This window comes from Hylaeus anthracinus, unplaced genomic scaffold (assembly GCF_026225885.1).
Source record: "Hylaeus anthracinus isolate JK02 unplaced genomic scaffold, UHH_iyHylAnth1.0_haploid 0, whole genome shotgun sequence".
Lineage (NCBI taxonomy): Eukaryota > Metazoa > Arthropoda > Insecta > Hymenoptera > Colletidae > Hylaeus > Hylaeus anthracinus.
The window spans coordinates 2,166,896-2,182,627 of record NW_026533254.1 but is presented as its reverse complement, the minus strand read 5'-3'; the positions used below and the strand labels follow the sequence as shown (position 1 = coordinate 2,182,627).

Below are 15,732 nucleotides of genomic sequence, written 5' to 3'. Positions count from 1 at the left end.
AATTCTTTTTTCATTATTTATTTGATTAGAGATATTGAAATGTAAAGCATAAGTTAAATTGAAAATTAATGAATCTTAGTAGAGTATACAACAAATGATACTTGTGTCTCAAGAAGAAGATCGAACAGATTAAAAAACGCATATATGCGTCTATAGTTTACATCGATAGCTTTCTCTGAACGTATATGCCACTCAAAGGATTAATCAACCACTACACAACACTTTATCTACTCTGTCCTCTTTGATTTAAATGTTCTATTTGAGACGTTTAATTAATTGTTACATTAGATATACATTTGGTGTCCGTGCTTTAAAAAGATACACAGCATGGCATAAGATAATGGCCGTTTCTTTTGTTCGGCGAAGAAAAAAAAGTGAACAATATAACATAAAGATAATTATAAATCCCCATTTTTCTCGAATATTAAAAAATGTTAGCTAAGATAAATAATCTAAGGTGGGCAGTGTTGTTTGTGATGTAATATCATTTTTTTTTTTAAGTAAATGGATTGACTAGTTTATGAAATAGATATTTCTTAAGTTATATATTTTATGATACGTATATGTAAATACGTTAAATGTCTTACTTGAATTAACAAAAACGTTGCGCACAACAATAGAATAGAGAAAGACGTAAATATTTTTTAAATATTGCTAAAAATATTCGAAGTCGAAAATTAGTCGATAAAAGGTATATCACACGATATGTAATTTTGTATTATGATTTTCGTGTAAGGTGTCAGATAACACGGTAAACCTAAATATTTCAATAATTTTAACAATCTGTATTTCACGCAAATATTCTTAATGTGATCATTTACACTCTTTTAAGGTAGTTGTTCCATGGATTTATTTAATGTAGAATTTTAACAAAACTTTACGTGAATGCTATTCAGTTAATCCCTTGGCTACTGTTGGTGCTTATAAGCGCTTACAAATTTTGTGTTTGTGACACTGAGATCGCCTATATTCTGACACATCTCGTGATAAACTACATTAATATTAAATTCGTGATAGTTATACTAATTCGGTTCAAAGAAATAAATAACATTGTTTTGATGTAGTCAAATTCAGTTTTTTAATTACTGAAATATGTTTTTACAAAAATGTGTCCCTACCCAAAAGTTCGCCGTTCTCGGTGCACATCCGGTGCGTATCAAGGTCTGCCGTCGTCAAGGGGTTAAATACGAATCACATGAGCCTATTTCAATTTAAATTAACCACCCCAGTTTCAAATTATACTTTCGAACGTGACTCTCTTAGCACATTCGCAACCGGCAGATAGTTTACATTTCTAACACCGAGTACTGACGAAAATAATAAAATTACAAAAAAATATATTAATAAAATATCAAAGTTAATAGAATATACTAATAAAATAATAAAAATTACAAAATATGTTTTGAAATATCAATCTTGTAAATACAGTGGGTGTAGAAAGTATTCGTACACCGATCAATTTCCAAAAAAACTATGTAAAATTGTAACTTATTAACTTATTTTTTATAAACAATGATATTCTACATATTCTCGGAACTCACTAGAATAGATAGATTACAAAAAAAAAATAGCTATTTATGTAAATTAAGAATTAACAAAGAAAAAAACAATTAATCGATAGAAATATTGAAGCAATAAGTATTCGCACAACTGTGTAATTTTTAAAATTTCATTAAAAAAAAGAAAGAAATTTACATTAATTTACAAGTATATAATACTTCCTTCGTTGGATTTCCTTTTGATTTTATAATTATTATAACTTTTCTAAGCATTCGATTCACTAAATTATTAGTTTTCTAATTCGTACAGAGCAATAAACTAATGTGTTTACGTTACAAACTCTACTGTAAATGGTTCGTCATAAGAATCGTACAAATACTTATTGCTTCTATACTTTTATCCACTTTTCGCACTCTTATTGTTAATTTCACAAATTATATTAACTAGTAAATGTTGTTTGGACTATATCTATCTTAGAGACTTCAGAGAATATGTACAATATCATTGATTATAAAAAGAGAAGTTAAGAAACTACAATATTCCCCAAATTTTGAGGAGAAATTTATCGGTGTTCGAATACATTCTACACCCACTGTATGTAGTGTATAAAATAAAAAGATTGTCATAATTTGTAAGAGAAACCAGGAATAGAATTTGAAGTGACGTAAATTCACGTCAGCGGTCGAATGTGCAGATAAACAACTACCTCAATACGTTGGTCGCCACGTCACTCATATAAGGGTGACAGAGCTTTTTATTAAGGAATTAAAAAAATTAATTTTGAAGTCATGTTATCGATAAAAATGAATCTAAATAGACTTTGTGAGTATGGTGAGATTAGAAAAATAACTACCATGACAAATGCTAGGTTACGCGCTTTCCAATTGTCTCGAAAAATAATTTTAACCACGTAGAGATTTTCACGAGTATCAGCTTGGCGATCAACGTGTTAATCACTTTTTCTTGTTCCATACATCGACGTTCGTACCCACCTGTTTCTGACATCCACAATGGGTGGCTGTTGGTTTTGCATCAGGCTGTGCTGTATCTCGAAATTCTCCACATTTCGTTTGTTCAGGTCTGCCTGAGAGCCGAATCGATTGGAATCCTGGTCCACCATCGCCTTCTGACCATGCCTCGCGAGCATATGCATCGTGCTCAAGGAACCGCGTCCCAGACCTCTGGTAATGTCTGGCGTAACGCTACGCGGCGGCTCGATGTCCCTCTGCGGTCTTCTGGATGGCAGCGTATAAAATTGCTGATTGATATCCTTCCCTGGCGAGTAGTATTGCTGATTCCTCGCGTTGTGTAGATGCACGATCTGCCGTTGATCGCGGCCATACTGGTATTCGTTGTAACCCGGCAGTTGATTTTGCTCGAAGAATTTGTTGTTGTTGTTGTTGTTGTACAAGTTTCGTCTAGTATCGTGAGGATAAATTTGGCGCAGTTGGGGTCCATGTCGTCCGTAGTTCTGCTGATTGTCGCACTGGGTTGGAATTTTTGGGCACGATCGTGACTCCTTCAGTATCTCTTGGATCTTCTGGTCCTTCTGACAATCCTCGGGTTTAGGGGGCGAGATGTACGGTGGTGGTTGTACTAACCCATGAGGAGGCACCGAGTCTATCGCCAACAACGTATTGTCTGAAACAAAAAGATAAATGATTTTACCCGTAGTTGCATTTCACGTTTCGCAATCAAATTTTTGTTGTCTCCGTTACTTTCAGTTATCTAACGATTAATTTCAGAAGTTTTACAGGCTTTGGAAAGATTGCTTCTAAGCTATGAAGGTAAAATACGATAACGTTTCCTATTTTGTTAGATATTCGACTCTGTACGATATTATTACTACACGTTTTACCGATTTACGTTACTTGTTTGTAAATACGTACGAATAATTTGCTACTGAAAAATGTCACCAACAATTTTAATATAGCAATGAAATTACAATCTGGTTTGTTATTGGTCTCGTGTATTCGTATATTAAGTGTTTGAAGTCGATTAAGTAACTTCTAAATTAAATACAATGGCGGTTATATAGTTACGAGCATACAAATAATCACTCTCATTATATGTACTTATTATGTGATATCAACAAAGTTTCTGATTTATTTTATTATGAGTCTTTTAATGCTAAATAATATATATTTCTATTTCTGTTTATTTCGTTAGTATTTTATTAGGTAGTATTGAATATAGTACTGCATTATCGAAAACGTATTGTTCGTAAGTATGTGTGAACAAGATGTAACATGAAAATATTAAGTGCAGAAATTAATTCTGTATCCTTGGAATGTAAACTTATTATTCATTTAAAAAGAAAAACAATACAACTTTTAATCACATATAATTGTAAAACCAAAAGTCAAAGCAATCAGCGTGATTCATTCCTGTGAAGCTTGATACTTGAATGTAAGAAAATAGCGAGTAAATGTTTCTATCTAAATAAGAATCATAAATAATTAAATGTAAAGGCAAAGAATTAATTTCTACACCTAATAATTGATAAGTATACGTGTAAGCTGTTAGAAGACCAATGACAAGCAAAATTTGTTTGCTACACTGAACTTCGTATGTGCAGATAAATTGTAATAGCCATCAGATTAAGACTTAGGTTACGTATAGATTCATTGCAATAGAGATCAGACTCAGAACTCAGAAGGTTGCTAATTTAACGTTAAAAAATAACGAGTAAACGTTTTTCCTTATACCACAGTCGTAAAAGATTAAATGTAAAGGCACAGATTTAATTTCTCCACTTAATAAATATAATTATTTATAACTTGTATAGACTGCAAGTTAATCTAAACTTACTTCGTATTTTTTAAATAAATATATGTATGCCTTTAATAAATTGGACTAGAAATCAATTTACATTCGTCCAATATAATATTACCAACAGTAGAATCTAAATTATAAGCAATGTTCGTAAGTATATGTCCGCCGCTATAGATACGTTTTAGAGTATTCTGTAAATACGATGTTAAATTATTTTTTTTTCATAGCATTGTTGTTAGTAAGATGAAAGCAAAGCAAGCACGACACGAAGACATCGCGAATGCAAGCATGCGATACAAGCGTGAGAAAACTACAGTGCAACAATACATCACTAGAGTCCGATATGGAATGTACCTTCGTGGTTTCTATATGTAGAAATTGTTGGCAACCATCGAGAAAAAAAAATACATGTCGAATTGAGTAACCTCCTCCTTTTCGAAGTCGATTAAAAAAGGTATGCCAGTTTCATAATGAACGGAACATGATAAGGGAATTTCTATATCGGACTCTCGTGTCTCTCTGATGAAGTTAAAAACAAAATGTACTCACCGGACATGAACTATGGTACTACGACATGTACGTGAGCTACTAGCGAGGGATGCCACACGCGCGTCAAGTGCAATTTTTCTATAAAACTAGTATGCATGTGTACACAGGCTAATGTGCACGAACACAAATAAAGAAATGTAAGGTGAATCGAGGAAAGAAGACACAAAACGAACGGTAGGTGTAGGAATGGATGGGGGAGATGAACGATGGTTATTATTTACAATAAGCAGAGATGGACAAAATTGTATTGCGATAATAAGTAACGAATACTTATAGTAATTTATTCGCGACATTTAGTCGATCGCATAGTTACATTTGCAGTTGTCCATTGCGCAATATCTCATTCTACAACTTAAATTTAAATATTTATTTAACAAGTGACGACTAAAAGTTTATCTTTGATTCGTTATACGAAATTTGTGTGTACATTAGAATTTTTCCCATCTCTGGTAGTAAGGAGCTAACAATACATACAATGTTTCATAAAAGTATTTGAACTCTTGCTGTCGATAAACGTTAACGAACGAGATAAAATGTTTTCGAAGACAATTTGATGTTTACGTTAGTTACGACACATTAAAACATTTAAATGGCAATTTAAATCTAGTATGGCTTCTTTAGATCTTAACGTGTCAAGTCATTTGAAATCTCGTTAACACTTAAATTTCATTATGCGCGAAATTAATGAATTCTTGCTATATATGGAAGAATACAAAGAATGTCATTACTTCTTTCGATTATGATAAATAAAATACACACAGAATAGAAAACGATCGAATGACTGCATTACAAAAAATATCTGTATTACAGTTTAACACCTTCGAATCAGTTTCAGAAAGTTCATATTGTTATTGAAATATCAGCTATTTCTTTTTCTCTCGCGAATTATTATTTAAACTTGGTACAATACTCATAATTATTATTGATGTAATTTTTCAATACAATGACAAAACAATTGACACAAAACAAATCGATATGGATATGCATTAAGATAAATAATTATTACCACGTGTAATAATACCATAATCTCTTAATTAGACGAAAAAGTTAAATAAATTTGTGTGAAGTGATAATCGACCGACTTAACAGTAATTTTAGTTTCAAGTTTGTTTTTGCGTCACGTCAATCCACAGTGGTATTTACTGTGATAGACTATTACTTGAAAATTTATATTAATTCGTCAGATAATATATTCTAATATTTACATTCCTTCTCTTCAAAGTAACAGTTTGGAAACTTTAGTTTCGTCTAGTATTCTCGTTCATTGTAATTTTCGTTTGCAGGGGTTTGAATACTTTCGCCAGCCACTGTAGGTATAAAACAGGTAAAAACGAATGATAAAAAAAAAGAAAAACAAATAACAAAATACAGCTGTGGTTTCCATTAAAAATGGCATCTATTCACATACATTCCTTGTGAGTAACGTTTAACGACATCGTTTAGTCAGTATGTACATTCAAATGGCAAGATGCGCGCAATGTTCGTCAAAATAGATACAAACAAAGAAATATACACATTTATAAACATACAGTGCACACGAGTAAGAGATGAGTCTTATACAGTAACATATTTATACGTATGTACATGTACGGTACAAAGTGTTGCATGCTCCTCTACCCAGGTTGTAAGTAGGCCTTTAGATATTAGTCGCAAGCTGATTAATTCTTGCTGTAGCAAAAGAAAACGTGAAAAAGTGGTGCTCGTTGGGATGCTTCTTGATTCGATTCGGTATTTACGATACTACGTTCGCTCGACTGTGGAAATTACACGTTTCAACACGGACACTGAAACGCGAATCGCTAGTCATTATGATAATTCTTCTCAAACTAGAGTACACAACTTTAAAAAAAAAAAAAAAATAGATTCTGAAGTAGAACTAAACAAAATCCCTTAACTAGAAATTTTCATCGGTGTTTTCTGTATTTGGTAGCGAACATATAACAAGAGAACATAAGAACTGGAAATTAACTCTGTATGGCGAATAAGTATACGTGTAACCTTTAAGTCACTTGCTAGTATTTCGACATTCTACCAAATAATTCTAGTTTTTTCACAAGACGACGTATACGTCTCAACACTTTACCGACCGTTAGCCTATTAATAGGCTTTTTGCTAGGACAACCAATACTTTGTCATCTATGCTTCCATCATTATATGAATTATAAAATATTGTGTAAATATTAATCGTAAGACTACTCTAATGAATAAAATTGAGATTGAATAATACTAAAGTTGTCAAAATAAAAAATATTATTGAATTCATGTATGTTGCAACAAGTTAATACAATTGTAACAAATTGTAACAAATTGTAACAAATTGTACAGATAATACCGTGTGTTCATGATTTTTCATTAAATAAAAGAATAAAAAATAAAAATTATTGTCAAAATAAAAAATATAATTGAATTTAATTATATGTCTAATCGCTACCGGCCGGTAAAGTGTTAATAATATAATGTCTCTGATAACAATATTGGTGACGGTTGGCAGCACCATCAACTTGAAATATCAAAGTAAACGCTTTGCATGTTGTCTGCAGAAAAAGGATTCGGTCCATAGAAGGTGAAAACGTTCAAATCTTTGATACAAGTGATATTTCTTATTCCTCATGGTTCACTTTTAATTCTGCTTCTATTGAACGTAATAGAAAGTATTAAATTATATCGAACTTTTCAATAGTACAGTTCTTTTCTAATTGTCAATTAATAAGCAATTTTTATAAGATATTTATTTGAGAAAAACTATTAAAAAATCTCGAAATTATCCAGGGATTCTGTCAAGTAATTGGAAGTTTTGTAAATAGAGAAAAGTTATTCTATTATTAAGTAATATTAAAAAGCCCCAAGATCCATGCAAAGGTGCAAGTTTCCTTTTGTATATATTCGTATGCACCGCTTTGGGAAACAGCATACAGAAAACTAAAATTAAGTGAATATAACATTATTTAAATCGAATTAGAGTTTTTAATATGTACATGAATAAATATTTGTGAAATTTATTTGAAAGTAAACTGATTCTACTGTATGGAGTCCTGACTTCAGTCAGGGTGAAGTTCGCGATACACTGCATTAAGGTCTTGTCATTGATTTCAGTGAACTGAAAAAGAAATGTTTCAGACAGCCGTGTTGCAAACGTGTGCATACCTAGCAATCTCGATAGATCTTTTATCGACATACAGGGTATCCCATCCGAAAGAGGCCGTCTCTCTTGCTTTCTGTGATATAAAAATTACTCATGACACCATTTCGAGGATTCTGGAGAAGGAATGCCTAATAAAAAATATTTTGTTTTAATTTCATTTGTTTCGAGGTAATTATACTGGGAAAACGTATACAGGGTGGTGCATTTTAAAGAGATCATCTAAATAACTCGTTTGTATTTGAAAATAGAAGAAAATGCATTAGATCAAACTTTACTTGGTATCAGGGGGCTCATAATCTGGTATTACCAATTTTTCTGTGGGTGGAGGCGTCAAGGAGATATGAAAATCAATTCTGTTTTTTTTTTTTCAATGGAATGGTATTGTTTTTTCCTTAGAGTTTGGTAGAATGTTTCAAGACGAATACAATAACCTACTATGAAGGTCATTTGAGGTCACCCAAAGTCAACTGCAATAAAAAATAAATTGTCTCAGAGTACTTTTCGAATACTTGGACGTCTAATTGCTCACTGCCACTCCAAGTGTTCAAAATGGCAATACTGATGACACTGCCTGGCAAATTTCATTTGTATCTATTACAGAGCAAGCTCATCGAATACGTTTTTGCATGTCAAGTTTAGTACTTAGTTGGTTTCTCGCGTAATATTACGAAGCTATACTCTAGACGGTAGTCAAATTACCAATAATGTTTGAGGATACAGATAAGCGTACAATGTCACCATACCATTTCATTTAAAAAAAAAATAGAATTGATCTTCATATCTCTTTGACGCCTCCACCTACAGAATAATTGGTAATCTCAGATTATGAGCCTCTTGATACCGAGTAAGTTTGGTGTAATGCACTTCCTTCTATCCTCAAAAACAAACGAGTTATTTAGGTGACGTGTTTAAAATATCCCACCCTGTATATGTGCACCTTGTAACAGATCGAGAAATACATTTCACAAGATCTGAGTCTAATGATAATCTAACAAACAACCTTGAGAAAACTCCAAAATCATTGATATAATGTCATAAACAATTTTCATACCGCAAAAATGAAGGAAGATATTTACGTAATCTCCTTTAGCTGGGACACCCTTGTACGATGCACGCGAGATGCGATTAGCAAGTGAAAGAGCGACTGTTGTGATGCAAGTCCCGTGTCTGAAGTTAGTTCATGTTAGTGCTAAATGCTACTTACAACGAGGGCAGAGCACGCATCGAACTAACATGCGATACGGCAAGTTGAGGCACACTTACGTTTCTCACCACATGTCAATCAACATTTGTCATTTGTCGGCGAATGTATATAATTTACGTCGAACGCCCTGGTGGTACAAATCGCGCGATGAAAAGAAAAAACAAGGTGGAAACAGAAAGAAAGTTTCAGATATCAACAGAAGTGTTATATCTTAAAACAGTTAATTGTAAGTTTCAACGGTGATACTTCTGTCACGCGAACCATTGCGAAAACACGGTGCGAAACAGTTAAAACTAAGTTTAAATTAACGGAAGAAGTCGCTGCACGATGGCAAACATGGTACAATCATGTGTGTTGCAATCTTTTGCAAGAGTTTCTCGATAAGTCTGCATTCTCGAAGTCTTTGATTGGATCGAGGATTTCAAATACGTAGATTCTTCGGTTTCTAAATAAACGATTCGTGTTAAATCGACGTTTAACTGACGTTTGTGATTATTTTTTCTTCTGTTCAAGTTATGCGATGTCTTTGGCCCCTTATTCGGAACACCTTGTAAGTAACTTACTTTCTTCGTACTTATATTTAGTACAGTTTAACTTGGATAAGTGGGGAACCTTTATTACTAAAATTAATTGCAAGTTCCCGGCACTTTTACACCAAAAGACCTCTATTAGCAAGACTATCAAACATCTTTAACACGTTCACTGCCGTGGAGGTCACCGATGACCGGCAACAACATGGCGACAATTCATGTTGGCGCCATCGGTAAACCACGTAAAATGCGCGCGTTAACGTGTTAACTCCTTTAAACTCGATATTTTATTTTTATTATTTTCAAAGTATATATACGAAGTAGCTAGAAAATAACGCATTTGTTTAAAAAAAAAAAAGTTGTTCTACAATAACATACGAATTGAGATACATAACCGACCAAAAAATCCTAAAACTCGTGAATTAAGAATAATCACCTTTGTAGCTAAGTTTCTTAATCATTAGAAGATAAGACAATTGCTTTTAGAATCTTTCTAATCGAGATAAACACTTTTTCAAGCTGGATAAGCGAGAAACCGGATAAATAAGATATCTTTGTATGTGGGGCTGTCGTCTCTAGAGATACTACTTAACCAAATTCGACGAAAAAAAAAACTCTTTTAGGTGTAATGTATAGCTATTGTCTCCTGAAAGAGATCTCTTACTTACATTGGTCAAACCGTAAAGGTTCGAGATAAGCCACATATGTACTGCTCAAAAATTAAAAAGTCTGTATCGTTGAAATCCTGGATCCACATTTGAATATGATTATCATTCTTATTATTAATATTAGTGTCATCATCACTATTGTTATCATTAATATTATTATTAGCATTATTGTCATTGTTACTATTATTATTATTATTATTATTATTATTATTATTATTATTAATATTATTAATATTATTAATATTATTATTATTGGCTCCAACGTGCATTGTCTACGGCTTTCGCTGCTTCTACGAACAATGGAGCAGGAAATTCAAAGAGAAGAGGCCAATTACTCATATTGCGTAAACGAAGTCTTATTGTACCGAGTGTCCGACCAATTCCCTCTTCTTTTCGCTTTGATTGGATGTGTATCGTTCCTGTGCACGCGTATGACGCAAAACGATATTCTCTAAACAAGTCTCTCGCGAGAATGGGCAACGTCCGCCTTGGCAAAGTCGTTGCGAGCCTCGAGCTTCAAGATTCGAGACGCTCGACTGGCCGATTTTACAAACTTAAGTCGAACGTTTCCGTCACTCGTGTGTAAATTTCTGTAATTTAATACGCGCTGGCTTTTAAAAAGAAAAGAGTAGCGTAAACGTATTCGATCAAAAGCGTGCATAGTAACCTAATCTAGTCTGTGTAGACAAGGTGGTCGATAGTCGCTAACTCCAGCTGGTGAACATTGCCCGCAAACTAACGATATATTCCGCTTGATTTCCCACAATGCTTATTTTACTTTCCTATCGAGTTTCTAAATCATTTCAACGCTGCCTTTGTAATTGCTGGTACGCCGAAACGCCTTCGACAACAAAGAAATAGAAATTACACAATTGATATCCGTTAAATGACAAAGCACACTCATTTTGTCTGCATCGTCAATTTATTGCAAAAATTACTTTAACGGGTAATGCATGAATTTTGAAGATAATAATGAACGGCAACAGAATACCTTATAGTTATTTAGAGTTTAGAGAAATTTGGCAAAATTATTAACTTAAGTACGCAAGAATAGTAGATAATAACGCGAATTAAATTAAATTCCAGCTTGCAATTGATTGGATTATAAATGAATGAACGATTGAGGAGGTCGTAAGGTTTATTTATTAAACAACAGCGTATTCTACTGTTGCTCGTTATTATCAAACTAATACTTGTTACAACAAACAAATTTTACAATTTTTAGATTTTATTTGAATATACTATCTATTTACACGATTGGACGGAATAGTAGTGTCAAAATAATTATCAGTAATCAAAAGCTAACCTAACAAATATGAAATTATAATCTTTTTAAAATTCATATTTATTTTCTTTAAGATTGTTTAATTTTGTTTGATAAAAATAGAAGTGACACCTAGAAGTGCGTAGTAACTTTGGGACACTCGTATAATCTACAATGTATAGCAACAACAAAATTTCCAAGTATTTCATTCAGTGAAAATTCGCAATATAATGGGACAGTGTTATCTTACGGTAATTTTATTCAAAATTATCATATGATAATGTTACTTAGAATTAATCTACGATTAAAATTAGTTTTATTAACCAAAATCTGAAAGTATTCCAATTAGAAAAATCAAGCACATTATTGTTGAATATAACTTGTTTATCACTTATAACGCGATACACATTAATACATTAATGTATTACAAATTATTTTTAATGCCAATAACTGGTTAAGTATCAACAATCTGTGCTTCAAGACAATGACTTATGTGCACAGAAATGACCTTCCAATAATAGTCACATTTTCTAGGTTTACGTATTACAATAGCCGAATTCATTCCTATCGATCCATTAAGGGGTTAATCGCAGTCAGGAAGAGAAAAAACGACATTTCTTTGTGATTCTTTTTAGTTATTAAATAATAATTTGCATAAGTAACAATTAAGTATATTATAAAGCATGTTTTAAAGAACTAAAAAACATTTTTTGTTTCAAGAAACGTTTAATTTATATCGTCATAACAGCCGATGACGTAGACGATGATTTAAAAATATAGGTTTGCGGTGAGCAAGATTTCTCTACACTGGTTTACCTGAAAACAAAAACAAAGGTAGATTTCGAAAATAGATTAGTCTAGCGGGTCCCTGAACGAACGATTTTGGAAAAAATTAATTTAAAACAAGATGGCGTACATTTGAAGTTGATTTTCAATTTTTTCATAAAAATTAAGCGATTCAATACAGGATAAATTCTTTTATAGTTCTTTAAGACATACTCTTTAATATATTTACGTTTCATTAATAAAAATTATTATTTAATACCTTAAAAAAAAACACACAAGAAACTGTCCGTTTCCATTTTTCTGACTGCGACCAACCCCTTAAAGAATCAGTAATTACTTCGTAAGTAACAAATACTATGATTCAAATTGATCTAAGTACGTGCGAATCGAGCGTTCGACAAAAATCCGCTCGTGCATATACGATAACCATGTCTCTTACATTTATTGGATTTTCAGGGCAAAAATATATGAAGTGAGAAGGATAAATATTTTGTTAGAAACTATATCGCAACGTTCCCGTCGATGGATTCGAACAATTTATTGTTTCTTTTGTTCAGTTTCATGTCACGTTGCTCCATTTTTTTACTGACTACAACGATATGCCTACTAAGACGAATACCAAGAATTCGCGATGATACCATTATGAATTACGTTTAATTCGTTGTACGCGATGCTCTTCGCTAACTTCGCCACAAGCAGTTGATAGCAGAGCTATCGCCGCAATTCCTTTTTCTTTTGTTTCAATACCATTGTAAGAAAATATATTTCGTATAACTTCAAAAAAGAAAATTTTCAACTTCCTTAGAATGGAACAGAGTGACACACCAAGTGACACTAATTCAATCAAGATACGCAATTCCACGATTTAATTAACACTATGAACAATTGTTTTAAATATAAATCGAATTGTTTTGCAAGTCTTTTAAACATTATTTTAAGAGAGTTCTTTTAAAGATACCGATAACCGACAAATATTCGTCTCATGTACAGACGTGAGAATATTAACGATAACCGTAGATATCAGTTATTGTGCAATATGTCGTATAGAGGAGCAATCGGTTTACGAACTAAAAAACTGATTATATTAAAAGAAACTAATTATTGGACACGTGTCTATCGTAAACGTTATGTTTCTCTTCATGAGTTCTGTTAATCAATTTAATTTGTGCATAAGGTTTTGAGGCACACCGTGTATATCAAATTGACTTCAAAAATAGTCTGAAATAAGAAAGAAAACCCGTGTGAGGAACGAATAATTGTCCCATACCCGTAATACAAAAATAAGAATATTTATAACTTTAAATGATAGGTTGTATGGACTTCGTTAGGTATATTACAATTTCTACAGAAAAAAATTTGTGAGATATAGCAATATTGCAAGGGGGCAAATGTTAAAGGTTTCATTAAAATTATCATTTCCTACTGAATGTGTCTTACTACTAAATTAATTCAAATTAGTTCACGTGTACTGACACATATACAGAGAATATTATTTTGGCAGTGAAATCAAGATAAAATCTTTTGAAAAATAATTTCTTCAACTCGTTATACAAATGAAGTGTGAGGAAACTAAAGTTCGTTTTAAAGTTTACGAACAACTAAACACATCAAACACTCGGCTGACCACGATTTAAAAAGCGCGCTCCGGAAGTTGGACTACAACTCTTTGTTTATATCTCGGAAACATAGCTTCAGTTTGAAAAATAGCAAAGGGTTTTTGAATTTCTCTTAGCACGAGGAATATTTTACCTTTTCTCATTTCGAAATACATTACATCAAATGTACTACATGTATAATATACATATGTATATGTATATGTATATGTATATGTATAGGGTTCTGTATGTACATATCGAGTGAATCGGTTATCAAGTAAGAGAAATGTATTACATGATTAGCACTACCGCTCTTATAAGTTACAGTACGTGACCTATGGTATCTTTCATGTCGTAATATGAAAAGTAATCAGCGGTGAAGCGATTACAAATTGGGAGAGTAATAAAATTACACTTGCAGCACACAATTGGTCATCTTTATCGAATTATTAATCGAAAATTAATTTCTATCTTCCACTGCGGACGTACAAATTAATTCTGCGTGTATTTTCTATTACAAAACTTGGGACTCGTTATTATCAGAAATAATTTTATTTCTGCTATCCAAATGTTTACTTTGGAATGTTATTATGTTATGCGTGCTGGAGTTCGCGCCTGTTTACAACGACATTTGTCCATTTATTAATAGAAAATTAGATATCTTAAAAGATGTATTATTTCATGGAAGATGTTTAAAACGGAAGAAATCAATACATTCGTTTACATCGCCGTTCGAATTTAATCTTTGAATAATGCGCCAAATTTAATTCAATTAAATGTGGTAATGTGATAAACGATAAAAGTTGCGACACTTGACAACATTTTGTAACCTTCGACATCTTTAAAATAATGAAATCGCAATGACTAGTATATATAGAGGATATTTAATATAAAATTAACAGTATTAGACTTGAAGCGATCTGATTTATTCATTATTTTTTAGCTTGAAGCTGTACTTCAAACGTCAAATTTATTCCCATTTAAAAGAATCTTATCTAATTTATAAAACATTTTCATACGCTCGAAAAAATTCTTTGTGAACTTTTTGATTTTTTTCATTTATACAATTTTGTATCATTTCAGATTATCTCCTGCTGCTCTTCATAATGTAAAACTAAAATAATGTATGTAATCAGACTGTAATAAAAATTAATAAAATTATAAAATAAGAAAAAAAAATATTTAGGTACGTTCTTTTTATACAATGTTCTAAATGAAGAGGTATTATTCGATTATGTATCAGAATGATTAATGTTATGAAAAGAAACTATTTGAACAAAATAACAAGCACTACTCAAATATCTAAATCCTAATGAAGTAAGTGACGCGTCGAAGGTCAGAAAATAGAGAAATAATTTCTCAATCGTAAATTATTCTGTTATACAAGAATTTCGAATTTCATGTTTACTTGTTATCACATTTCCTTGAAAATTCGTAAACAATTACTGAAGAATTGTATAACGCCAGTATGTATTACGAAGGAGAAACACATAAACAAAACAAGTCCACATTTGATGTAAAATTCAATATCTCATCTTTCTTGAAATACTAACTTGGTAAACATTCACATGATTATTTATAATAACATGGTGACACTCGGCGCGAATTGAAATGTTTCGTAACTCGGGATTGGCAACCTTTTGCTTGATTATGATTAACGAGTCTCAGAAATAACGACGGAAAATTCCTGCAGAGTCGTTGAACTAATTTAGATGTGGA

The 15,732-nt window shown here is 32.1% G+C and overlaps 1 protein-coding gene and 1 long non-coding RNA gene across 3 annotated transcripts in view; one reads left to right on the top strand and one right to left on the bottom strand.

Moving 5' to 3' along the window:
- LOC128888871 (mucin-4) overlaps window positions 1–15,732 on the bottom strand; it is a 168,039-nt gene that overhangs the window by 3,798 nt on the left and 148,509 nt on the right. For both annotated transcript variants that reach the window (XM_054146081.1, XM_054146171.1), the window contains one exon: window positions 2,493–3,141. In XM_054146081.1, coding sequence (XP_054002056.1) covers window positions 2,493–3,141 — 649 coding nt within the window. The remainder of the gene's footprint in view (window positions 1–2,492; window positions 3,142–15,732) is intronic.
- LOC128894702 (uncharacterized) lies at window positions 9,287–15,415 on the top strand. The gene is made up of 3 exons (XR_008461618.1): window positions 9,287–9,396; window positions 9,684–9,720; window positions 15,097–15,415. It is a non-coding gene; the product is annotated as an uncharacterized LOC128894702 (long non-coding RNA).